A 24,802-nucleotide genomic window follows, 5' to 3' on the forward strand; every position below is an offset into this window, starting at 1 on the left:
AGACTCCTTCGTTAGAACAGAGTAAAGCCCGAGCTATCGATACAGAATAGAGCCGAGAATGGACCCATTACCAATCGTCAGTGAATCTACAGGCAAGGCGCTTAACGATATCTCCACTATTCTTCATCAGAACTCCACACCTCACGACCTCATGCTGGTCAGCCTCATAATAACAGAGTTATTCCTCCCCTCCTCAGAGCTGACTTGGCATGTCCATCTATTGACTATAGGTGAGGAGGGAGCGTCTACAAGAGCTTTATATTCTCTGCCTCATTTCTTAAATTTACTACCTTTTGATTTTGGTAGGTTAAAGAAGTGGTAGTTCGGAGTGAGAGATCATATGTATAAGGATTCTCAGAATTGGTTAAAATTATATCAAAAAATACTAATTTTAAATAGAATAACATATACTATCTGTACTATAAGCTCGATGCTTGGGAAACGTGGGACTAGAATCAGAGCCAAGGTATAGTAACATACTGTAGTGAAAGGGTTTATTCTGCTATGTCAACTCGAACAAAGATAGGTGTGAATTTAGGCAGCACTGGGAGTCTTCTCAATCTTGTAGTATTCTTAATAAGGTAGAAGGTGGCTTTACCGAGCTCCCCTTTGCTTTCTTTTCAGAAGCGGGTGTTTCCTGTAATCCTATAGTCTCTTGTATTTTTCATGGGCAAACTAGTGGTCTATTAAGCTTGACAAGGTAAGTTACTAGTAGTATAGCCACGCTTCCGTGCCCTTAGTCTCGATGTCTATATCTTTGACTTCAGCAAAGTGGGCAATTTACCTCAGAGCGGCGCTGATTCAACGCCTCAGCTCTTAACTACTTGAGATAGGTAAGTTCAATGTTTTTAGGGGATTAGTTTCACCATTCTCCGCATCCAGTTAAGATTCTGGGTGGAAAAGCTTCCCGATAGAATATCATGTAACTGGTCCCCTGCTGTCCCGTGGGTATACTGTACCGCCTGATTTCCAACTGAGATCCAAGATTGTGTATTCAACCCTTTCCGAAGGATCCAACTTTCATGATGACCAATTTCGGAACAAACAGTTCGGTATTGCGACAAAGTTTACGTAACTCCGAGTTGCCAATGTTGGGGATATGATGCACAACAGTCATCTTATTGCCCGGAGATAAACGGGCTATTCAGCGGCCAGCCCCACCGGACCCCGGAGTTAAGGTATATACTAACCCATCCCTGTCGCCGATCCCGCTTATTCAACCTGTCATCCATCCGCATTAGCGTTTCTTCACCCCATGGAAAGGTCAACTCAAACACCTATTCAATTGCGGTTATGATGTAGCTTTATTTCATAACTCCGTCGGCTTATTCTGCAGCATCTAAGAGTGGGTCCACCATGGGAGTTATAAATACTGACCGCAACCGGCACTGAGGTGTATGGTTCTTGGGTACGTTACTTAGTATCAATTTCTCATCTAAAGCTTTATTCTATACACTCTTAAGAGTCTCTATTTCAACATGTCCGAGATATTCGCACCTGCCCCAGAGCCCTCGACTGAGCTGGGTCGCTACCGCGTCCTCTCTTCGACTGCCGGCATCCGCGTTTCGCCACTGCAACTGGGTGCTATGTCTATTGGGGATTCATGGTCTCACTTTATGGGATCTATGGACAAGGAATCTTCTTTCAAACTGCTGGATGCCTTTGTCGAAGCTGGAGGCAATTTTATCGACACTGCCAACAACTACCAAAATGAGCAATCAGAAGCCTGGATAGGCGAATGGATGACTTCCCGGAAGAATCGTGATCAACTTGTCATTGCGACCAAGTTTACTACGGACTACAAGTCTCATGCACTAGGAAAGGGAAACGCACCTAACCACTGCGGTAACCACCGCCGCAGTCTACACATGAGCGTGCGCGACTCTCTGCGTAAGCTCCAAACTGACTGGATCGATATTCTGTACCTTCACTGGTGGGATCATACCACCTCTATCGAGGAAATCATGGACAGCCTTCACATTTTGGTGGAACAGGGCAAAGTGCTCTACCTAGGAATCTCAGATTCCCCTGCGTGGGTTGTGAGTGCCGCCAACACCTATGCTCGAGCTCATGGCAAGACGCCCTTCAGTATCTACCAGGGCCGGTGGAATGTGATGCTTCGTGATTTCGAACGTGAGATTATCCCTATGGCGCGCCATTTTGGGATGGCCCTGGCACCTTGGGATGTCCTCGGCGGCGGCAAGTTCCAGACCAAGAAAGCATTAGAGGAGCGGAAGAAGAAGAATGAAGGATTGCGAAGCTTGACCGGCGCAGGCGAGCAGACCGAGGAGGAAGTTAAAATGAGCGAGGCACTGGCCAAGGTTGCCTCAGAGCATGGCATTGAGTCTGTAACAGCTGTTGCTCTGGCCTATGTCATGCACAAGACACCTAATGTCTTCCCCCTGGTTGGCGGCAGAAAGGTGGAACACTTACACGACAATATCCAGGCTTTGAAGATTAAGTTAACACCGGAGCAAATCGAATACCTCGAGAGTGTCCGGCCACTGGATGTCGGATTTCCTAATAACTTCATTGGACCCGACCCGAAGGTGACAGGCCGAGCGTCTGGATTGCTAGCAGCGAACGCACAGCTAGCCTTTGTGCCGGCATCCAAACCTATCACTCCGCCTTAAGGAGTTTCGTGATTTATACGGCGCCGGGGGGTCTTACTGAGATTTGAATGTGTATATAAGAAACTGTACAAAGAAGAGAATTTATTACGTCATAGCACGTTCCAAGTTTAAATTATTGCTTCCACAAGGGAGTACCTCAAGATGCTCGTTTTATGATGAAGACACGTACTCCATGATCCTCATTATACAAATATATGGAGCGAGCTACTTCGTCGACTTTGTACTCGGGTCTGGCCATGTGACTCAACCATTGATAAGTACTACAGTACTCCGTATGCATCGGACCATAAGGAGCTTTCTCACACTAGTGACGCAGTGTAACAGCATGGTTAATCTAGCGGGTTTCTTGCCTCAAAATCAAGCAATCACATCCCCAACGTTAGTCAGGACCCGTGATCTCCGCCGTGGCTAAGCGCGCAGCCACCGGTGTCGGCCCCCCCGGGAACTGTGGGGGCGTCAATATCGTCCAATTGCCACCCGGATATTGGCCGCTGACCAGCCGAGATCGGGGATGCCCCTCGATGGTCGCGCTGCGACATCGCGGTCTTAAAGAGGGTTAAAATGTTCCCCAAGGTATCTCTGTACTCGTCCAGATTCCCCAGATATAATTTCTTCACAACCGTTGGCGAAGACGCAAACAGTTGAGTCTGTGTCTAGTCAGTTTGCTTGTTTCCATACCTCCCTCCTTTCCCTCTTTCATAACCCTCTCCTCTGCCCCTCATGCCTGCTGCCGATAAGAAACCCAGGACCTTGTACGACAAGGTCTTGGATGCGCACATTGTTAATGAGCAAGAAGATGGCACTCTCTTGCTGTATATCGGTATGTTATAGCCCTTCGTTCTGATTTTATCTCCAATTCATGTCAACTAACATTGTTCTGCAGATAGACATCTTGTCCACGAAGTGACTTCACCAGTAAGTAGCGCCACGCCACACGATTCGAGTCATCCTATCCATTGACTTGTTCCGGATGATACTTTCGCAAAGGTCTAACACTCCATAGCAAGCCTTTGAGGGCCTCAAGAATGCTGGTCGGAAAGTCCGCCGGCCTGACTGCACTCTTGTCACAGTTGATCACGTACGTCAACAATATTTTCCTATTATGATTTTTCACTGTCCCCATGAGATTGAAGCTAACCCATGAGCAGAACATCCCGACATCTACTCGCAAGAACTTCAAGAATGTCGAAGAATTCATCGAAGAGACCGACTCCCGTTTGCAATGTACCACACTGGAAGAGAACGTAAAGGACTTCGGGCTCACATATTTCGGCATGGGAGATAAGCGTCAGGGTATTGTTCATATCATTGGTCCAGAGCAGGGTTTCACTCTTCCTGGAACGACGGTCGTTTGTGGTGACAGCCATACCTCGACACACGGTGCCTTTGGTTCCCTCGCTTTCGGTATCGGTACAAGTGAAGTCGAACACGTCCTCGCCACCCAGACCCTTATCTCTCGCAGAAGCAAGAACATGCGTATCCAAGTCGATGGGGAGCTCCCCGCAGGTGTCACCAGTAAGGATGTTGTCCTCCACATCATTGGTGTTATCGGAACTGCTGGAGGTACTGGTGCCGTTATCGAATTCTGCGGCTCTGTTATTCGCGGCTTGAGCATGGAGGCTCGTATGTCGATGTGCAACATGTCTATTGAGGCTGGTGCTCGTGCTGGCATGATCGCACCCGACCAGATCACGTTCGACTACCTCAAGGGTCGTCCTCTCGCCCCGAAGTACGACAGTGCTGAGTGGAAGAAGGCTGTCAACTACTGGTCCAGTCTGGCTTCTGATGAAGACGCCGTCTACGACAAGACAATCGTGCTTGATGGCAAGGACATCATCCCAACCGTCTCTTGGGGTACTTCTCCTCAGGATGTTGTTCCTATCAATGGTGTTGTTCCAGGGCCGGATGATTTTGAGGATGAGAACCGCAAACTTGCCTGCAAGCGCGCACTTGAGTACATGGGTCTCGTGGCTGGTACTCCTATGAAGGAGGTCCAGATTGACAAGGTCTTCATCGGCTCTTGCACGAACGCTCGTATTGAAGATCTGCGGGCAGCTGCCAAGGTTGTTAGGGGTAAGAAGATCGCCCCTAATGTCAAGCGCGCGATGGTCGTCCCTGGTTCTGGTCTCGTGAAGGAACAGGCTGAAGCCGAAGGTCTCGACAAGATCTTCACTGATGCTGGCTTTGAGTGGAGAGAAGCTGGTTGCTCCATGTGCCTGGGTATGAACCCCGATATTCTCTCGCCCAAGGAGCGCTGTGCTAGTACTTCGAACCGTAATTTCGAAGGTCGCCAGGGTGCTCAGGGTCGTACCCACCTGATGTCCCCTGCCATGGCTGCGGCAGCTGGTATCGTCGGAAAGCTTGCGGATGTTCGTGAGCATGTTGTCACTAGCCCCGTTCTGGGTAAGGTGCAACCCAGGGTTGATGTCCAGCCAGAGGCGGAAGATGTCGACACTGAGGAAGAACTCGACCGCATCTTGGACCAGCCCGCAGACAACGAACCCCACACCAACACCTCTGGCGGCTCGAGCGCTGGCTTGCCCAAGTTCACCACCCTTAAGGGCATTGCCGCCCCCATGAACCGCTCCAACGTCGACACTGACGCCATCATTCCCAAGCAGTTCCTGAAGACCATCAAGCGTACTGGTCTCGGCAGCGCGCTCTTCTACGAACTGCGCTACAAGGATGGCCAGGAAGACCCCGAATTCATCCTGAACCAGGGTGTCTACCGCAACTCCAAGATCCTGGTTGTCACCGGCCCCAACTTCGGCTGCGGTAGCTCTCGTGAACACGCACCCTGGGCCCTCCTCGACTTCGGCATCAAGTGTGTCATCGCTCCCTCCTTCGCTGACATCTTCTTCAACAACACCTTCAAGAACGGCATGCTCCCCATCCCGATCTCCGACGAAGCTGCTCTGCAGAAGATCGCCGCGGAGGCCAGCGCAGGTCGCGAGATCGAAATCGACCTTGTCAACCAGGAAATCAAGGATGCCCAGGGCAACAAGCTTTCCGGATTCGATGTTGACGCTTTCCGCAAGCACTGCCTGGTCAATGGCCTGGACGACATCGGCCTCACTCTGCAGATGGAAGACAAGATCCGCGCATTCGAGACCAAGCGCACTCTCGAAACCCCCTGGCTCGATGGAAGTGGGTACCTGAAGCGTGGCAACCGTGGCGCTACCATGGTTCAGGCTGCCCCTGTCCCTAAGACTAACCGGGGAGATGTCAAGACCGAACCTTTGGAATGGTAAATAAAAAGTTCCAGTCTCGTTAGATTTTTCTCTTTCCTTTTACATTTCGGGTACGATACGACGTTTATGCAGCTATACTCTCTTGATTCTTGGTAATAGGTTATACTGGCGAAGGAATTATTACAACCACTTTGGGAATGGTCTCGGGCTAAGAATGATTATTTATACCTGATCAGCTAGATAACTAAAAGAAGCCTAGCTCTCACAACGAATACAATAACTATTTAATAAGTGCATCTGCAGTTCCTTGTCCAGAATTATGATTAACAATCCATCTCACATACTCTACCAACAAACACGCAGTCGAAATCAAGGGTTGATCAGAAAAACTCATAAAAATGTCCAAACAACAAGAACACAAAACTGACAACCCAACAACAGCATCATGGATATAAAGAGCGACAGAACAAAGCTCAATGAACAAGCGCATCATCAAAGCAAAAGAGCAAAAACTTTCAAACCATCCATGCGTTTGTATAAGGAACGTAACGACATCCGATTCATCATCAATAAATAACCCATTAAAGCATCATATATGCAGTGAGATCGTTTCTCCCCCCTCCACCGACGATGCGGGAGGGAGGTATGTAAAGTGAGAGTCTCCACATCGGACGTCAGACATAAAATGTTAATGTACAAGAAAAATCCTGGTTGCTTTTTCTGTGTTCCTCCTCTTGCTTCTATCGAGTCCCCCGCTTTCTGGCGCTGTGAGATTTTTTTTTTTTTTTTTTTTGGTTTTTTGAGAGTCTATTGGTTGGTTTGGAGCCCGTGCCGTGCCGTGGCTCTATGCGTGTAGATGCCGGGTGCATATTATATTATATTGTTATATACGGAGAGTTTGGGGGCGGTTGAGGGTCGGGTATAGAGCGTATCAGGGTTGGCTTAGGGCTTGGTGAGTTGTTCTTTCCGGAAGAACAGAAGGAATCCGGCGCTGGGGCTTTGTTAGTATTTTGCTGCCTGTGAAATGGATTGTAGGGGGATCGATGACTTACCAGATCAAGAGCTGGAAGAATAAGGCGATCCAGAACCAAGCGTTTGCAACGGAACTGCCACCGGCAGTCACATCCGGCGAGATTGGTCCAGGACCGATGTTATTTGGAGCACATGCTCTGGCGACGATTGTCGCGATGGATCCCAGCACTTGAGATGCAAGCAGGGTGAAGGCTATATGTACTCGTGTGAGGGTCTGGAGAAGAATCATGCCGAAGCCGAGACCCTGTAAGGCATCAAGGATACCGAGCCAGAGCCATAGACTTCGTGATGCGAGTGCTCCGCTAACAGAACTGCCAGCCCAGGGAAGGAAGAGACCCATTCCGGAGACACCCCACCATATCTGGGCCCAACGTGGAGCTCCCAAACCGCATGCAAATACAGGTAGAATCCAGCTATGGCGCTTCGAGAGATATCCAAATAGGGTTAACACTGCTACCCAGATGACACCGAAGAAGACGACGACGAGGATGCCGACTTGCCAGGCTTCGGCATGGTTTGAGCTCCAAAGGACTGTATGAGGCACGATAAGTTAGTGGCTTCTTGGAGAGTATAGGTCTGATGTACTTACAGGCCCAGTTTCGTCCATAAGGTGCGCTGAGGAAGAAATTTTGCAAAATGACTACCACGAAGTTCCACAGGACGATCTTGCGCCGGAAGACAGACTTGTAGAATGATGGAACTTTTCCAGGTGACTGGCGGTAGTAATTGGGCAGGCCGAAGAAGATTATCAGACCAATGGCCCAGAGGAATGCAGCGATTGGCATGCAGATTGCGCTAGAAGAGGCCGTTAGCAATTGTAATCATAGTGATAAAGGTGAAACATACGTCATTTTCCAGGAGTTGACAATGCCGCCGTTGACGTTGGTAACTCCATTGGCGACAGCGCTAGAGATTGTCGTTCCCCAGTACCACAGTCCAATAACATATGCTTGCTGGGTTCCTTGGATGAGGCATGCCCGGAAAACCCAGTCTTTAACCTGAACACCGCTTTCATCGCCAAAATTGAGAGCGAAGAACAGTGATCCGCTTGAAGAAGCAGCAGCGTAAACACCGCTTCCCACATTCTGGATCCATCCACGAGCGGAGCCATTTGACTCAAAGTGTGCTAATCCAATGATGACAAACGATGCGCCGTATAAGAACCAAGGTATGGAAAGGACAAACACCGATTTGAAGAAGCGGAAGAAAAACCACCAGATGATTGAAGTGACAAGGTATACTGTCGCAATACCATAGAGCTTCTCAGCTGTCTGGCCGTTTTCACCGGCAAGCAAGGTAATTTGGTATGAGTTGGCCGCAATGATCTGACCGAGACCTAGGAAAAACGAATACACAGGCCAGCCAAAGATTCGAATTTGCATCCATTTCCTTAAGCCCGAGGGGGGAACATAGTCTCGTCCCAGAAGGAACTCATCCTTTTCTGCGCGTGGATCGCTGCCACTTTCGTTTGAACCCAGATCCTCGTGGGAGATTGAGCTCATAGGTGTGTTGTTTTCGCCCTTGGTTTGGAAAATCGAAGAAGCGGGAGATTGGTTGCGCCCCAATCTTGCGTCTCTGAACTTGTCAAACCACTTCTTTTCGCTCTTCATCAGATACTCCTCTATACAAAGCTGGGATTCAGAGTTAGATCCGTTGAGCTTTTCGAGTCTCTGATCAAACATTCGATAGTATTCGCCAGTACCGTCTGTGAAGAATGGATCAACTTTCTGCAGCTTATAGTCTTTCTTTTCGCCGACGACAGAATCAACAGAAAGAACGGATGCACTACTGAGTCGATTCCCAGGTTGAGCCCAAGGTGGCCTTCCGGATGTTATGCCTTCTTCAAAGTAAGAGTTGGGAGGAGATGCAAGCGACCTCGGAGCATTGCGTTGATGACGTCCTTCATCTGCTTGCTCCCTCGTAATCGTAACTTCTTCCTCTCCGCGGAAATAATCGTCATCACTGCTTTCTTCGGTCGCTGTACCACTCTCCTCGTTGGTCATCTGGCTTCTTCTTTTAAGCCGACGACCACGGAGATTAATATGTCCTGGTCCAGCCCTGAATCCAAGTGACAGTTGCCGACCAAGGCTTAACCTAGGTTCGTCATTACCTCCAGGGCTTGGGTCACGGCTGTACACAATTGTGTTGCGCTGTTGGGGCCCGTATGCACTGTCGCGATTGACGCTGAGATTCGTGTAACTGCCTTCCCGTGAGTGTGCGATTGGAGGCGTCTGCATTCCCGTTGGGGTCGTGGTACCAGTCGATGCAATCGTAGGTGTCATCATTCCACTTGGTGTTATTACTTCACTTGGTGTATTGTAACCAGAAGGCGAGAGAGGTCCACCGTTCGATTTTGCCTGTCCCTTGCTGTGAATCCGCATAGCAGTGGTCTGCAGAATTTCCAAATCTTCCACCCACTGAGCAACAGGAAAGCGTTGCTTTGCGGAGCGTGCACGCATCTTTGCACGAACTTGGGGCTTCGAGTCAAGCGCGCTTCCAATCGCAAGCTTGAATTGATGCAAGAGATGGGAAGTTGTTGTAGACTCAATATTATACCACCAACCAGGCATCTGGCCGAGACCACCAACACGAGCACCAATACCAAGAGCGCCCTTTCGACCAAATTCGACAGCAACAAGACCAAAAGGTTCATCACGAGATGGAATCAGGGCGAATTCGGCGCCAGAGAAGATATATGCTGGGAGTGCAGTAAACTCAGGCTTTGAGAAGACACGCCCAGGATATAACCTCATCATATGATCCAGCTTAAGAGCAGCAAATTTACCATAAAGATCAATGACTGGACCAACACAGATGAGTTGAACATTGGGACGTGCTTCCAGAACGGCAGGCATCACATCAGCAATAAGGTCCACGCCCTTCTGCATAGACCATCTTCCAACAAACACCAACAGGTCGGCATCAGGGTTTTGATCCAAGCCTGCCCATTCCTGCGCCTGCCGCTTAAGCTCTCCTCTGCTAGCCTCGTAGTTCGGGTCAACCCGAATCTCGCTGTCCTTTGGTAACTCCTTGTTCCATTCGCCAGTGTCTGAAGGGTCCGGGTTCGGTAGATTTCCAACCTTCTTCAGACCCCAAAAGATTGGGTACCGGGCATAAGAACGTTTACCGTACTTTCGAGAAACGCCCACTGCACCAAACCCTTGTTGATGCACGCGTAGGTAGCTTGCTCCAGCATGAAGCATGTTAAAAACTTCGCCAAATTGGACGTAGCGCTTTGCAGTGTCAAGATCAAGGTTGAAAACAGAACAGACTTCATCCCTCTCCTTCTGGGTGCGCATAGGCCACAGTCCTTGGAACTCGGCATTGTGGAGCGACAGACATACAGGGATGGTTTGAGGTAGAAGATAAAGAGGGGCAATGGATCCATGGTAGTCGTTAATATGATAAAGATCAATTGGGAAACGTCTGATTGCTTGTGCAATGCACTGGTTCCAAGCGGAATAGTAGATTGCGCTGTCCAAATCGTCCATTCGGGCGGGATAAGGCTCAGATTTGGTCTGTTGACGAAAAACAGGAGCATCTAAAAGGACATATTTAATATTATTCAGGACGTGATACTGCACCTTGACTTCGTAGGAATTTCCGAGCACTGTCACAAACATAGGCTCAGCTGGCTGATCTACCGGGTAGTCAACTCCACCCACGCATGGAACAACCCAAATTAGATCCTGCTGCCCAAGGTGTTTGCCCATCAACTGAGCCATAACACCTAGACCACCGATTTTAATCTTGATGGCCCAGTCCTCAATATCATATTCCATGGTGGCAATCAAGGTCGTCCGTCTTCGTGAAGCGACTGCTCCAAAAGCAGGTGTGCTTTGCAAGAATCCCGACTTATTGGCAAGGCGCATGAAAGGATTGATTGATCCCCCGCTTCCATCACGGCTCAGTTTCCTTCGGAATGCCAATGGAAGAATTGATTTCTTTTCGCTGACCCCCACTTGGTTGAACTTGACTTGGTAGAAGGATTTCACGAAGGCATAGACACAAGCGATGGCTGTGACAAGGGGAACAAACCAGAGGAGGAAGTACACAACCATTTGGATGGTCCTTGAACCCGTTGGCAGAAGATGAACACGCAGAGTTCCATCGTCAACACCAAGATTCCACGCCAAGTATGGAGATGGAGGGATATCCGTGATGTTTATTATCGTGGAACTAAGCGAAGAAGGAGGCATGCGATCCAAAACTCCGTCATCATCTACATCACCGAACACGTAGCTCTGGTCTGGTTGACCATCTGGATTCATTCCCCAAACATTGAACTGTCCTTGTGCTGGAAACTCAGCCATGAATCTGAACTTCCAAAGACCATCACTGTCTTGCCTCACAACGTTGTCCAAGCCCGCATCATATCCATATTGGTTGAATGGCCCGTTGAAGAAAAGATGGGGAAAGCGTCTTGGATGGTCATATCCAGAGTCGCCTTCCTGAGCGTAGTCACTGCTGCCGGTTAACTTATTCCAGTATTCGACTCGCACGTGCTTCCCTTGCCACTTTTGCTTGTCCGTTCCACTCCAGGGCAGTTCTTCAATAGTATCGTTCCCTCCGTGGTAGTCTTTCCAGTCAGAGAATGAGGAACCAAAGTTTGTTGAATAGCGGTATTTGTTTGCACCTGCTGCACGATGTTGGATGTAGAGCGTGCCATTGTCATACTGGTTTAACAAGGAGGTCGAGTAGTTCGCAGATGTGAACACCAACGGATTATCCCTTTGGCCCACTCGGATCAAGAAGTGATCAGTTGCCTGGGTAGAACTATGCCCATCCGAGCTAGTGGCATTTTTGACGGTCAAGCGATGGATACCGTTGTAAACGCCAGTCAACTTCGCTGTCCAGACCCAGGCGTTGGGAATTTGACCAGTCCACTTCGGATCATCACCCTTGGCATCTTTGCAGCTGACACTGTTATTACTGATAGAGGGAGTCTTGCCAGCTTCGGTACTGGATTCGAATGAAATGGATTTCGTAACCTGATCACAATCCATCTTGGTGGAAAAGTAAATGCTCACGTCAATATCTTCTGATTCGTCAGGTCCGACTTTAGACAGCTGCGGCACATCGTGACCAGGCTCGAACTGGGTGATCATGGGACGAGGCTTAACAAAGTTAGCCTTTGGAACGTAAGCCCTGAACTCGAAGGGCTTCAACTTCAAAGTATCCAGACAACCGTTTGTTGCATTGGTGCCGTTCAGATGAAGTGATTTGGGGCCATCTTTAAGCTCGTGTTCATCGTGTGGGTAGAAGAGATTAACAACAGTAGTTCCCGTAGTAAATGGGGAAATCAAGGCCGAATCGTTACTCCCACAATCAAAGCTATATTCCACGGTCTTGTTGTCATTTTGATAGACCAGCCAGACAGGTTCGTTGTTGCCGCTGTCACCAAAGTCTTGAATGTTGGAGACAAGATCACGCAGGACTGACCAGACGCCGACTTCCGTTGCCGTGCCATTCGAACCAGGATACTGAATCTCACGAGTCTGTTTTGACAACTTGACAACTGAGTATCCATCATTTAGTACAGGGAAGTCCTGTCGCATCTGGAACATATGTTTGATGATATTGTGGACTGGATGAGAGGGATCTCGATGATCATAAGCGACAGCTTCATCATGACATCCTTCCCTACCTGCACTGACAGGCCAGTTGTAGTATTGGGACGAACCAAGGGAATAACATCCGTGTGTTTTCCACGCAGTGGAGGGAGACATTGCTTGGCGGCCATAGATATAGTTATCCGCAGTAGAGTCTAGAATGTAGAAGGCTTGTTCTTCTCCCCACAGCAAAATTGGGATGCCCGGGAGATGCAAGGTTGTGATGAAGTGACCCAAAAGCTGTCTCTCGACTCCGAGCTCGATGGCAGGCCAACGGAAAACATCCTGGTTTGTAGTACCATACATATGCCGGGGGTCAAATTTGCCAGTGTTAGCATTGATCATATCGTTGCTCAATACCATAATATTCCAGGAGTCCGTCCAGTCCAACGGTGTGTCATAGCCCGCAGCCAGATTGCCATCCATACCTAGGAATCGAGTGAGGGTACGGTACACCGAATAATGGAAAGCTGCTGAATCTAGCGCTTGTAGACCGTCATCACGTAAGAAATACTGATGATCGGAGGTGTTCGTCAGGTTCATCGAAGCCAAGGAGGAGTCTGGGTATTGGTTGGGCTGTCTTCCACGTCCGAGGTAAATAGAACCAAAGTTATTTCCACCAGTAATTTCTCCAGGAAGGAAGAAGTTATCCTTGCCAACACTGCGAGCACACTCTCTATAAGCATGGGACATGTCTCCAAGAGCATCCACTGTGGCCTGCGTCGCTTTATCGTAGCGGAAGCCATCAATGTCAAGTGCCTTTATAATCATACACGAGTGCCGAATAAGTCTCTCTTTAACGCTAGGGTGCCATTCACGTAGACGATCCTGAACTGAAGCGAATTTGGCCAACTGGCGCTCCCAGTCTGGGTAGACACCGAAAGCTTCTCTGTCACCGTACTGGTCGAAATCACTGTTATAGCATCCAACCAGCTCATCTGTGACATCCTTATCGACCGGATAGCCAGTCTCGTTCCAGAATCGAGGGTATTCGCAAGTGTTGTTGTACTCATTGTCAAAACGGAAGTCGACATACTGACGGTCAGATTTCCACAATGCTTTGTGCTCCTTGACTGAGAAAGGCGTGGTAGTATTCAAATAACCTTCAAATCCAATCAAATCGCCCATGCTGGTTTCATGTCAGCTCTGGGATATAACGACTTAGGTGAGGGGCAGCATCTTACGTTGCGATAGTATTGTCAAAGAGGACATACATGCCCCGCTTATGAATCTCGGTGATCGCGTCTCTCCAGGTTTGAATTGTACCATAATGCTGATCAAGCAGGGTAGTATCCAAAATCGAGTAACCGTCTGAGCCCCATGGTTGATTCATCAAGATAGTACCAGCCAAATAGATCCCCTGTAGAGGTCAGTCAGCCATATGCGGTAAACACCAATAGCAAGAAACAACACGGAGATCATTGCTACCAACCTTTATGCCCATACCTTGTAGGTAGTCTAGTGTATCGACCAAGCCAGCTGCATCACCACCGTGACGCATTTGGTTTGAATTAAGATCATGTTCAAAGAGTGACCCGTTGATGTTATCGTTAGTAGGATCGCCATTGACAAACCGGTCAATGAACAGGGTATAGAAGGGGAATCGCCAGCTTTTTGGAGAGGGATTATACTCATGGCCCTTCCATTCTGCGTGAGTATATTCAGCCGGATTGGTAGTATCCTTGTTCACATTCAAGTTATAATCGACTAGGGACTCATCATAGGGCCAGCCTGCTGCTGTTGCTGCGAGCAACGCAAGCAACGGGCCAGTGAATCCCCACTTCATTGCCAACGGCCACTAAGTTGAACCGCTCACCAACCACTTCTTCAAACAGCCGGCATGTGCTTAAAGAAGACTGACGATAGCTAGAAAGAAAGGCGAGTAATAAAGGGGCTCCTGAAGGGGGGTGTTGACTGACAAACTTCTTCCAAATGAAATGTCGCCCCTCCCTTCCTTCTTTATGTGTCTTGACAATCGGAAGGATGATCCCTCGAGAGGATTCTGATAGGTATTATTACCGGGGAGGGAAAGGAAGAGGCCGGAGGAATATCAGTGGCGGCAGTGAAATAGCAAAGAAAAAGAGACAGAAGGGAAAACAGAAGATAAGAGGAAGAAGAAAAGAATATATGCGAAGACTTTTGTCCGAAGTCTTGCAGGATCGAGGCAGAGTAAAAGATTGGGACCGAGCAACATTAACTCTGTTATACAGATAGGCCGATGGGTCAACGACGACTGATATCAGCTCGAACAAGAAAATCAACCGATGATCTTTCATAACGAGCTCACGATGCTCCAGCTCAGACAAAGCTAAAAAAGATAAATAAAAATGAAAATAAAAATAAAATAAGAGCCAGGCATGTCGTTCGCCGGCCCGCGAGATAGATAGACAGACAGGCATATGGAAACACCTGTGCGTACGCAGTGGAGATTGAGGTCTCCATTCAAAATCAGCCACACTTAGTATCCGTGTTCGCTCAGGCCTCAATCATTCGCTGACCGAGAGTAGTAACTTAGTAAAGCCACTGCCCTCAATGGAAGTTTGGGAGAGGCGAACGGCTGTACCGAGGATGGCCATACTATGCAACTACTGTACAACTGCGCATGATGTACGTCCTACTGTACCTCTAACGCAATACTATTTACAGTATGAGTGGATCCAGTGGGTCCGGGTTAATTCCTTGTCATTTTGGTCGGTTACCACTAGTGGCATGGGGTCTGGGTCGATCCTAACCAAGTCTTTTCCCATCTATCTGATATATCAAAAGGTTCACGTTTGATGGTATCAGTCAGTGTCCGCTTTCTAGAATTCTAAATTACCTGAGATATAATGCTTACCGACACTCTGCCTTTGCCCAAATACAATGGATCATGCAAGATTATATGCATAGTTCAAATAGTGCGATTGACAGCATATGCCGCTCATTACCCAGTCTAGCTCTTGGTAATACATAGATTCGGACGTGAGGTTGTATGCACAACCCACTTCTTAGCTGACTACCATATTCAGAATACAATGTACTAAAGCTAGGAATATCAATTAATTTGGCTTCTAATGAATTCTTATCTTTTTGGTGGTGTAATTTTTACATGAAGATTGCGACAAATGGTGATTGTATTTCTGAACGTCGGATTGGAATCCAAGTTCTATGCGGCGATATAGCAAAGATGGTCCACGAGGTACTCTCCGAAAGAAGAAAAGAAGAGACATGATAAAATACTTAGATACAAAATGGAGAGGTTGAAGAATAAAGAGAGAGAGAAAAAAAAAAAAAGAAAAAGAAGAAAAAAAAAGAGCCGTAACGCCCTTATCGCATTGAACGTTGATATCTTTAGTATTCGAAACTTGTTGGCGCAACGGTTTACTAGTAAGGACACCCTTGTTTTCTCGATTATCATGGATATTATTTAGATTCATAACAGCGACTACATTAAGTTAAAGATAATTCTGCAGCACACTCAACCTGCTCTGAGCATTGAAACAGAGTGGTTATTCTGGTGCCAGCAATTGCGATTGGATCTTTTTCCCTTTTTTTAATAACAACAACTAGGTCTGATAACAACGAATATCTGAACTCATATTACTAGCATTGATAAAGCCATGTGGAACCGAGGACGTGACACGATGTCGCAATTTTGTTTTTTTCCCTCCGGAATAATCGGGTTTATGAGAGTGTACTTATCTTTGTGATCCCATTATGGCAATTATATTGTGATCTCTCATATCGTGTAATTTTCGACTCAGAATAATGTGTAGCTCGCTTGTAACTTGTTTAGCCATTCTATCATTCCTAATAGGGTTTGTATACGAGGCTGAAGGATGAAATCACTCTAGGCTCATTGCCTCATGAATTATAGCGAAATCAATTCCAGATTGTTGAGCTGAATACTGATATTCTAAGGTTGAAGTTGTTGAGGCGAACTAAACCTTTGTCCGCCGCCGGCTGCCGAACACCAAATGACGGTATTGTAAAAAACCCAACAGACAAAATGATGGATTACGTGCATGCATACGCATTCATACGATGGTTGTAGAGCATTAAAAGAACAGGATTCGATTAATCTTTCTTTGTGCGCCTCCTTGCTTTGGTAGCTTCAAAATAGCACAACTTTATATCCGGGATTAGTATGATTTAACATGTTGCAATCGATTGCTGCTCGACAAGATACTGAGGCCGAACATGTCGGTTGACTTCTACTGAGCTCGATCGGATGCAAGGAGACGAGCCGCCTAACTTACGAGGCAACGAACTAGGTTTACATCCCAGGGACGATATACGGATTGGCTGATAAGTCGTTTTGACACAAAAAGGCTCATGAATTAGAAGAAGCATCTGGTCGAAGTGTTCCGATTCAAGTTTTCTGTTGACATTTGTTCCATTCTTCATTGGAATTGATTTCTGACCTGAATTTACAATTCAAGTTTCATTGAAATCAAAAATATCTGGTGATTGTCAGAATGTTGTTATATCATAGTAGTATTCCATGAACATCTAGTCGCAATAAAATCGGTTACTAACTTCCAATAGGTCAATTATCGTAACAAACCTCCGATTGCGATGGGCACAAAAATCTGACAATATTTCCGAATGGAAACGGCAGTGCGGTTTGAAACTATTACCCAGTCTGTTGGGTGTGGGCTTTATCCCTTGCTGGAGGAGTCGAGGCGGATGAAGGAACTATCCTGGTAAGTCTGTCCGCGTGTATCGTACTAACAGACGAACATACTAAGTGTTGGGATAAATGTCACATATGATGACATATAAGATGCATAAACTAGCTGTACCATCCGGATAAGCTTGCAGAGCAGAACCCCGTGCGCCGTGGTAGTTGCGATCATATTCTGTACCGGAGTCCGGCTCGTTATACTATCTGAGACAACTCCTTATCCTTGATTATTGAACCAACACCAAACACACATACTAATATACTTCTTACGAGATCCTTCCTTGTGTTTGGGTGGATCCGATGGCCTCCCCGACTCCCGTGGGGGTGGAGAGGTTGAGCCACTCACCGTCGCACCGGACTTGTGGGTCAATCACAGACCGCCTGTCGGTCCCTGAATCATTACTAAGGAATTTAGTAGTAACTAGTAACTAGGGTAACTTTGGAGAGTAGATTACTCGGATGATCGCTGTCCAGGATCTTGGTAGCCTGTCCCAAAGAGCTCCAGCATGAACATGATTAACAACACATCAGCTCGGCCCACCCTATATAGTCCGTGCTCGGCCTTCAAACCCTTCTATAGCTGTGACTATAGACGCATACAAATTACAATCATTTGGAAAATGTCCTTACTATGGTCCCAATCGGGACACCGGTCCCAATCTTGCTGATTATGGAAGGCAGATGATAACAGCTCGCTCATGATCATCAGGCTTGACCATCTCCGGAGATACCGATGATATTCTACAGCTTTATCAACCGAATACTACTACCTAGATAGGCGAACAGACCTTCGTGATCTGATGTGTTACAATTTTAAGTCTTATCTAAGCCTACCAACAGGGCGCAGCTCGAGTTCTGAGGCTTGTTTCGCCTCGTATTGAGGCATGTAGCAATCAACACATAACACAACCGTTGAGGTAGAAGTGATGGCGACGAAGAAGCGGTAACACCCAACATTGAGTCATTCTTTGTTCTTCCAACACTCTGTTGCTTGTCGCAAGCGAGTTTCAGTGTGATATCAGAAGTATGATCAACAAGGAACGATTCTGACCAATGCGGTGTGACCACCTCAGTTGACTTGGGGACTCAAAAAAGACAAAACTTCTGCCTTAAGCTGACATATATGCAGGCAACTAAACAGGGAGGCAAGATTCACCGAGCCTCCTGTGCGTTACCGGTGCGTCGTAAACCGAACCTTTCTCCAAACCATTGCAAATATTGCGTTTGAACAGCATGTTTTGTTCCCCCGGTCCCACTTTTTTATCTTTCAAAAATGACTAGCTTATCCATCGTGCAGGTGCCAATAAGTCCTATAGGCACATGGTAAGCGACAGTGGAGTCAGACTACATATCATATACATCGTTGGCGAAATTGACTCGTTCTACCCAGCGTGGCCGTGAGCAATACATGTCAATTCTTGCAGCCCCTTATGAGAGGCGCTTAGCTCCCTGATGCTGTAGCTTACCCGTGAAACTTTTGTGATACCAGATATTAGCGCGCTGGCCGAGCCCGAACGTTCGCCATCGGACCCACTTCCTGCATCCATGAGCCCAGAAACTAGTGACAGCTTCTCTCTCTTATCGTTCACCGACTCTCTACCACTTGCCTTGCTGCCCTTCTCAACTTTCCATGCAGGACGGACTGCAAGCCCTTGTTGACCTTCAGCTCGCCACAGACGTGCCTTTCTGAGCAGACATTCAGGATGGCACCACACATGTTGTGACTGTCGTGACACCTATTCTCGCTATACTTCCTTGCTTGTATGGATCAGGGATCGTTGAGCTGTTTATATTCTACAACTGTCCGCTACACGGAGGTCTATCTGTGTCTGCATGTCATCGACTCTCGCGCAGCTTTGTCAAAATAAAAGTCCGTCAACTCACACCAAAGCTTAAGTATCAAAACTTGTTTCTGCGAGATGGGTTCCTTGGAAGTGCAAGTCCAGACCCTGTAGTGTTGTGCCATAGACTCGGTATAGGAGATGCAAGTTAACCTAACAAGAGTGCCTTGCCTTTTCCTTATCCGTGGCTCGTTGTTGAGTCGAAGCTCTGCTCCCAGGCTGGAAAGTAAGTCTCGGTGAAGCCTTTGTTGCCTATGTTTACCTTCCGCATGGATTACACAGACCTCTCTTTAAGATGACTATCCTATACAAAACTCTTCGGGCTTCGTCGGTGTCCGAGTGATCGTGGCTCCTTGGGAGTGGTGAATGCTATAATAGCCTACAGAAGCGGGTCAACTCTGAATAGAGAAGACAACGGAGATATTTATTCGATATCGTTTCAGATAGCCATGGCCGTACATATTGATACTAGACTCGCCAAAGGAGATATTAAGGGGTAGAGTGTCTAATTAACTTGGGATAATGTGCTTATTGGTGTATAGTCAGCCTCTTGGATCCTGCTTGGACGGGTTTAGTAGCAAGAACATCGGGTAACTAAAGACCTTAACAGATGATTGGGTCCACCGACAGATACTTGAACACCAGGTTAGCATCTCAGGGAGTCGGATCCTATGTCTAGCCTCGTAGGTGAAAGTAAAAAGACGGAGACTACACCAACCAGTAGATGATATGATTGCGAGGCCTGTGGCAAATCTAACAGATGCATTCCAATCAATCCTTTAAAGTATATTCCGCAGGAATCTCATATGAAAGATTCTTGAAGGGACATGTATATATACTATGTCTATCCATTTTGATATAGTGAGCAACTGTATATGCTTGTGTAGGCATTGAACTGAAACCGGAACATGTGCTACTTAAGTACATTCTCAATATATTCTTGTAAATTTCTACTAATAACAGATCTAGTCTTCATAAATCTACACATGTTAGTGTAGCTGCCCCATATGCCAGTCAAATTGTTGCTCAGAATGGCAAAACGTTCGCCAAGATATATATAACGATGCACGTAACAAGTTCTATATTGAGTCATTTATCGTAAAAGCAGTCGTACATACATGGGCATGCTACATAAGCCATGTCAATTAAAAATTGACACTATTGAATCTATAAATAAAAAAGATAATCCAAAAAAGAACGTAAGAAATGCCTCTTCACCCGATTTTCGATACACCGACAACGGGGAAGGAATGTGCGCCAAATCAGCGTATTTACAAGAAAAATATGATCATTTCGTCGTCTATTTTTTGCCTATAATGCTAATGCACCGGATCTATTCGGCTCCGTAGCGAGCCCTATAATCCTTCAAGCGCTGGATCTCGGACTCCCCGATCTTATCACCCAGCTTTTCGATCAAGTCGTGAAGACCAATCACTGCGCGAATGGGGATGTTTTCACCAAGATCCCTCTGTGCAACGCCGATAGCGCTCTTAGGCTCAGCGTCGCTGACTCTTTCCTCGCGATCAAGTAGGACAACAATGCCGGTAACAATACCGCCTTCCTTCTGAATGATGCTCACGGCCTCGCGGATGGCGGTTCCAGCTGTGATAACATCGTCGACAATGACAACACGCTTTCCCTTCAGAGGAGCACCGACAATGTTTCCTCCTTCACCGTGGTCCTTGGCCTCCTTACGGTTGAAGGAGTAGCTGACATTGTCCCAGGTTCCCTTAGCAGACGCGGAGAGAGAGTCTCGCACCGCTAATTCATTCAGAACGGAAGCGCACACCGGAATGCCCTTATAAGCCGGGCCAAAGATAATGTCGAAGTTGGGTGTGGTAGTACCGTCCGCCGCAACAGTTACGAATGGCGGGGCAGACAAGACACTGGCATAGGCTGCCGAGGTGGCACGGAGCAAAGGCGCAGTGTGGAGGAGAGAAGAGGTGAAGAAGTACGGAGATTCACGGCCGGACTTAAGGATAAAGGAGCCAAAGGACAGGACGTTATTCTTCATCAACAAGGGAAGCAATGTCTCCTTGTAGTCTTGCTCGGCGGCAGGAGCAGGGATGGTAGCGGCGGACATTGTTGTAGATCTTCCTTGCGACGACTTTTGTGTTGATAGAAGATTTCAGGGTTCAGTGGAACAAGGCTAATAATTTGGGAGCCTCAATTGGTTAAACACAAAAATAGTCCAGAGTAGTGAGATTCGGTGGTGAGACTTGTTTTGGGGGAAAAGACGGTTATCAGCAACGATCGATGGGTCTTTTTTTTTTTTTATGATTTTCTTTTAGGCAATTTCCCAAGGAGGGGCAAGGCGGGCGAAGGCCTTAGGCCAATGGCAGGAATGAGGGGTCTGGGAGGAGGCCCGTGGATCGGACCGACGTATCGTGTTAGCTCTCTTTCTCTCCTCCTCTCCCAAGTTCCTCTTTCTCTGCTTACCGCCCGATCTGCCTGGTTCAAACATCTCAGAGTGAACTGGTGTCCCTATATAGTCCTGGATCTCATATTCTGTGCACTAAATAACCCTTAGGCTCTGTTGAGGGTCTGTAACTGACCGATTGGGAGTGGGACACGTGCCACAGGACAACCTCCGAAGTCCGGCCTTCTTTACGATAGGTTATCTCATCTTCCCCTTGCTTTAACGTAAGGTCGGTTTTTTTCCCCTCCCTTCCCTTGGGCTTTTCTTCCTTCTTCTGAGACCTGGCTTTGCAGCAGTCTTTCATTCTTTTCAATTCTTCTTCGTTTGTTTGTTGGAAGCTTCTCATTCGGTATATTAACACTGTTCGCTGGCAGGCCCGGTGACCGATAATACCAGGAACGGTTGAACAGCAACCAAGAGCGCTGTTTAAGCTAGACAATTTGCCCCAGTTGTGAAAAAGCCCATCATTGTTCCTGTAAGTTTATTCCTTTGGACCTTCTAGCGAAGTTGAAGTTGTACTACAATTATCATTCCCAACAGATCCGCTAATTTTAGTACTGTCATCTAGCCTAACTACACACAATGCATATTAAGGAAAAGCTTGCCCAAAATGAGGCCGCTGAAAGAGTCGGCATCTCGTTTGAGTTCTTCCCCCCCAAAACAGCGCAAGGTGTGCAAAATCTTTACGACAGAATGGACCGAATGCACGCACTGGGCCCATCCTTCATTGATATCACATGGGGTGCCGGAGGGCGGTTGTCAGACTTGACTTGTGAGATGGTTAATGTGGCCCAATCGGTATACGGACTGGAGACTTGCATGCATTTAACATGTACAGACATGCCGACGGAAAAGGTAGATGCTGCCCTCCAGGCCGCCTACAAGTCTGGCTGCACTAATATCTTGGCCCTTCGCGGTGACCCGCCTCGTGAGAAAGAGAAGTGGGAAGCTGCCGAGGGCGGACTTCGTTATGCGAAAGACCTGGTCAAGTACATTCGGGACAAATACGGAAACCATTTTGACATTGGAGTGGGTGGTTACCCGGAAGGCGCCGACGATAACCCAGATGTGGACCTCTTGATCGATCACCTGAAGGAGAAGGTCGATGCAGGAGCCTCATTCGTTATCACACAGATGTTCTACGATACGGATCTTTTCATCAGTTGGGTAAAGAAATGCCGCGCTAAGGGAATCAACGTGCCTATTATCCCTGGTATCATGCCGATTCAAACCTATGCTGCGTTTATCAGACGAGCAAACTGGACAAAGATTCATATTCCCGAAGATTGGCTTGAGACTCTGGAGCCCGTGAAGAATGATGATGCAGCTGTCAAGGAGATTGGAAAGGTCTTGATCGCAGACATGTGCAGGAGGCTTCTGGCAGCTGGCATTAACCATTTGCACTTGTAAGTTGGATTTCTCTCTTCCACCAAAACCGACAGCTCATAACTGTTACTAGTTATACGATGAACCTTGCCCAGGCCACACAGCTAGTCCTCGATGAGCTGAAACTTTTGCCCTCCGAAGAGACACCAATCCAGCGACCCTTGCCCTGGCGGCCATCGCTTGGTCTTAACCGTAGGGCAGAGGATGTTCGCCCAATCTTCTGGCGGAACAGAAACTCTTCTTACATCGCTCGTACGCAGACATGGGACGAATTCCCGAACGGCCGCTGGACCGACTCCCGATCTCCCGCTTTCGGTGAACTTGATTCTTACGGCATAGGACTCAAGGGCACAAACGAACAAAACATTCAACTGTGGGGTGAGCCAAAGTCCATTAAGGACCTGTCGCGTCTTTTTGTGAGATACCTGGAGGGTAAGCTGAGTCGGTTGCCCTGGAGCGACACACCTATCAGCTCTGAAGCGAAAGCTATCAAGCCCAACCTTATCGAACTCAATAACCGGGGTATACTCACTATCAACTCACAACCGGCTGTCAATGGAGCTAAGTCGTCCCACCCTGTGTATGGGTGGGGTCCGAAGAATGGCTTCGTCTACCAGAAGGCATACCTCGAACTCTTGATCCCCCCGTACTTGCTTGACGAACTGATTGCACGCATTGAGGGTAACGAGGATCTCACCTACCACGCGGTTTCAAAGAATGGTGAATTGCGGACCAACACCCACGATAGCCCCAACGCCTTGACTTGGGGTATCTTCGCGGGTAGAGAGGTTGTCCAACCTACCATTGTTGAAACAATCAGTTTCTTAGCCTGGAAGGACGAGGCATACCGTCTAGGTGAAGACTGGGCTAAGTGTCATGCTGCTACAAGCCCCAGCAGGAAGTTGATCCAAGGTTTGGTGGACAGCTGGTACCTTGTTAACATCGGTGAGTTAATCCTAAAGTTATTACATCTTCATTTCACTTGCTGATTCTTTCTATCCAGTCAACAACGACTTCCACAACACATACGATCTCTTTGAACTGTTCAAGGACTTGAACGTAAGAGATTTCGACGTCGAAGTCGCCGCAGACAATGCCGACTTGAAATCTCAGGAGAACGAAACGGCCGAGACCACCGCAAACTAATCTACCTATATCACGAACAACCCCACCAGGCTATGCCTGCTCTTTAACTTCTCTGGCATCTCTTCAACGATTTACTATGACTTCTTAATTCAACATCTATATCTCAACGATACCTGCCTGGGGTCGAACCACCCCACGGCGCGGAATGGCTTATGGCGACACGAATTGAAGACCTCTCAACGATTTCTTCTTTGAGCGTTATTTAATTTCAACATGACTTTTAACTTCAACCTTATACCCCCACCCGATTATTTTCATTTCTCATCGCGCGCGAGAAGAATCTTAAATTCAACATCATAATCAAATCTCCCTAGGAGCCCGAAGCTCAGGGGTCGTCAACCATGACCCCGCCTCCTCTTTCACTTTCGTCTATACATCCTCATCTCCACTTTCTATCTCGCTTTTGTCTTTTTCTCTTTCTCTTTTATTTAAAACAGAGCAGGGCTACATACAACAGGGTGATGCGATACCTTACGATAATTCAACACTATGGATGACAACGGAGTTGGGTTCATGAGAAACGAAGAAAAGTTATCCTTTTCAACACGGGATACGGAGTTTCTTCATGAAGCATTTGATATATTTCACGGAATTTTATTTACTCAAGTCTTGAATAGAAATATAGACTCAAAAACCAAAACAAAATCAATGTGATGATGATAGTTACTTGCCTTCGGGCCTTTACACTCTTCCTACTATTAGATGATATGAGGGCCTTGACTAATTATATAGCACGTTTTATGCCCCAAAAGAATACCTTGTATTGCACAACCGTTCATAACGATAACTGACGTCGCTGGGAAAGACGTTCAAACGTAAGAATAATAATACATGAAATGAGGACCCGCCACTCAAGTATACAAAAAGTACAAGAAC

At 47.3% G+C, this 24,802-nt stretch overlaps 7 protein-coding genes across 7 annotated transcripts; 3 read left to right on the forward strand and 4 right to left on the reverse strand.

Annotated features, from left to right (window-relative positions):
- Positions 1-1,217: 1,217 nt before the first annotated feature.
- On the forward strand, positions 1,218-3,128 carry F9C07_2282381 (putative aryl-alcohol dehydrogenase Aad14). Its single transcript, XM_041285468.2, has one exon. It carries the CDS (start codon positions 1,479-1,481, stop codon positions 2,631-2,633), a length of 1,155 nt encoding a protein of 384 aa, XP_041145015.1. The 5' UTR covers positions 1,218-1,478; the 3' UTR covers positions 2,634-3,128.
- A 225-nt stretch (positions 3,129-3,353) lies between these two features.
- F9C07_7288 (putative 3-isopropylmalate dehydratase) lies at positions 3,354-5,884 on the forward strand (the record flags this gene model as incomplete). The annotated part of the gene is made up of 4 exons (XM_041291213.1): positions 3,354-3,453; positions 3,517-3,548; positions 3,637-3,711; positions 3,782-5,884. 4 exons carry the CDS (start codon positions 3,354-3,356, stop codon positions 5,882-5,884), a joined length of 2,310 nt encoding a protein of 769 aa, XP_041145016.1.
- Positions 5,885-5,994: 110 nt separating this feature from the next.
- F9C07_1450352 (uncharacterized protein) lies at positions 5,995-6,413 on the reverse strand. The gene has a single exon (XM_071508104.1). The coding sequence runs from the start codon at positions 6,315-6,317 to the stop codon at positions 6,105-6,107; it is 213 nt and encodes a 70-aa protein (XP_071365184.1). The 5' UTR covers positions 6,318-6,413; the 3' UTR covers positions 5,995-6,104.
- Positions 6,414-6,532: 119 nt separating this feature from the next.
- F9C07_2152754 (uncharacterized protein) lies at positions 6,533-15,188 on the reverse strand. The gene is made up of 6 exons (XM_041285472.2): positions 13,901-15,188; positions 13,653-13,828; positions 7,703-13,597; positions 7,446-7,651; positions 6,877-7,387; positions 6,533-6,815 (listed from the first exon to the last, which is right to left on the reverse strand). The coding sequence occupies exons 1-6, from the start codon at positions 14,252-14,254 to the stop codon at positions 6,767-6,769; spliced, it is 7,191 nt and encodes a 2,396-aa protein (XP_041145017.1). The 5' UTR covers positions 14,255-15,188; the 3' UTR covers positions 6,533-6,766.
- A 2,212-nt stretch (positions 15,189-17,400) lies between these two features.
- Positions 17,401-17,648, reverse strand: F9C07_7290 (uncharacterized protein; the record flags this gene model as incomplete). Its single annotated transcript, XM_071511602.1, has 2 exons — positions 17,401-17,536; positions 17,590-17,648. 2 exons carry the CDS (start codon positions 17,646-17,648, stop codon positions 17,401-17,403), a joined length of 195 nt encoding a protein of 64 aa, XP_071365185.1.
- A 2,142-nt stretch (positions 17,649-19,790) lies between these two features.
- On the reverse strand, positions 19,791-21,406 carry F9C07_2282384 (orotate phosphoribosyltransferase). The gene has a single exon (XM_041285473.2). It carries the CDS (start codon positions 21,056-21,058, stop codon positions 20,309-20,311), a length of 750 nt encoding a protein of 249 aa, XP_041145018.1. The 5' UTR covers positions 21,059-21,406; the 3' UTR covers positions 19,791-20,308.
- On the forward strand, positions 21,407-24,613 carry F9C07_2282385 (methylenetetrahydrofolate reductase 2). Its single transcript, XM_041291215.2, has 5 exons — positions 21,407-21,623; positions 21,769-21,869; positions 21,963-22,800; positions 22,854-23,725; positions 23,784-24,613. The coding sequence occupies exons 3-5, from the start codon at positions 21,977-21,979 to the stop codon at positions 23,924-23,926; spliced, it is 1,839 nt and encodes a 612-aa protein (XP_041145019.1). The 5' UTR covers positions 21,407-21,623; positions 21,769-21,869; positions 21,963-21,976; the 3' UTR covers positions 23,927-24,613.
- The last annotated feature ends 189 nt before the right edge of the window (positions 24,614-24,802 follow it).

The sequence above is a fragment of the Aspergillus flavus genome, chromosome 3 (genome assembly GCF_009017415.1).
Source record: "Aspergillus flavus chromosome 3, complete sequence".
In the NCBI taxonomy this organism is placed as follows: domain Eukaryota; kingdom Fungi; phylum Ascomycota; class Eurotiomycetes; order Eurotiales; family Aspergillaceae; genus Aspergillus; species Aspergillus flavus.

Coding starts and splice junctions, on each gene's coding strand:
- F9C07_2282381 (XM_041285468.2), top strand. CDS start 1,479: ATGTCCGAGATATTCGCACCTGCCCCAGAGCCCTCGACTGAGCTGGGT.
- F9C07_1450352 (XM_071508104.1), bottom strand. CDS start 6,317: ATGATGCGCTTGTTCATTGAGCTTTGTTCTGTCGCTCTTTATATCCAT.
- F9C07_2282385 (XM_041291215.2), top strand. CDS start 21,977: ATGCATATTAAGGAAAAGCTTGCCCAAAATGAGGCCGCTGAAAGAGTC. Junction 22,801..22,853: donor GGCATTAACCATTTGCACTT/GTAAGTTGGATT, acceptor AACTGTTACTAG/TTATACGATGAACCTTGCCC. Junction 23,726..23,783: donor CTGGTACCTTGTTAACATCG/GTGAGTTAATCC, acceptor CTTTCTATCCAG/TCAACAACGACTTCCACAAC.
- F9C07_2282384 (XM_041285473.2), bottom strand. CDS start 21,058: ATGTCCGCCGCTACCATCCCTGCTCCTGCCGCCGAGCAAGACTACAAG.
- F9C07_2152754 (XM_041285472.2), bottom strand. CDS start 14,254: ATGAAGTGGGGATTCACTGGCCCGTTGCTTGCGTTGCTCGCAGCAACA. Junction 13,829..13,900: donor TACAAGGTATGGGCATAAAG/GTTGGTAGCAAT, acceptor TGACCTCTACAG/GGGATCTATTTGGCTGGTAC. Junction 7,652..7,702: donor GTCAACTCCTGGAAAATGAC/GTATGTTTCACC, acceptor GGCCTCTTCTAG/CGCAATCTGCATGCCAATCG.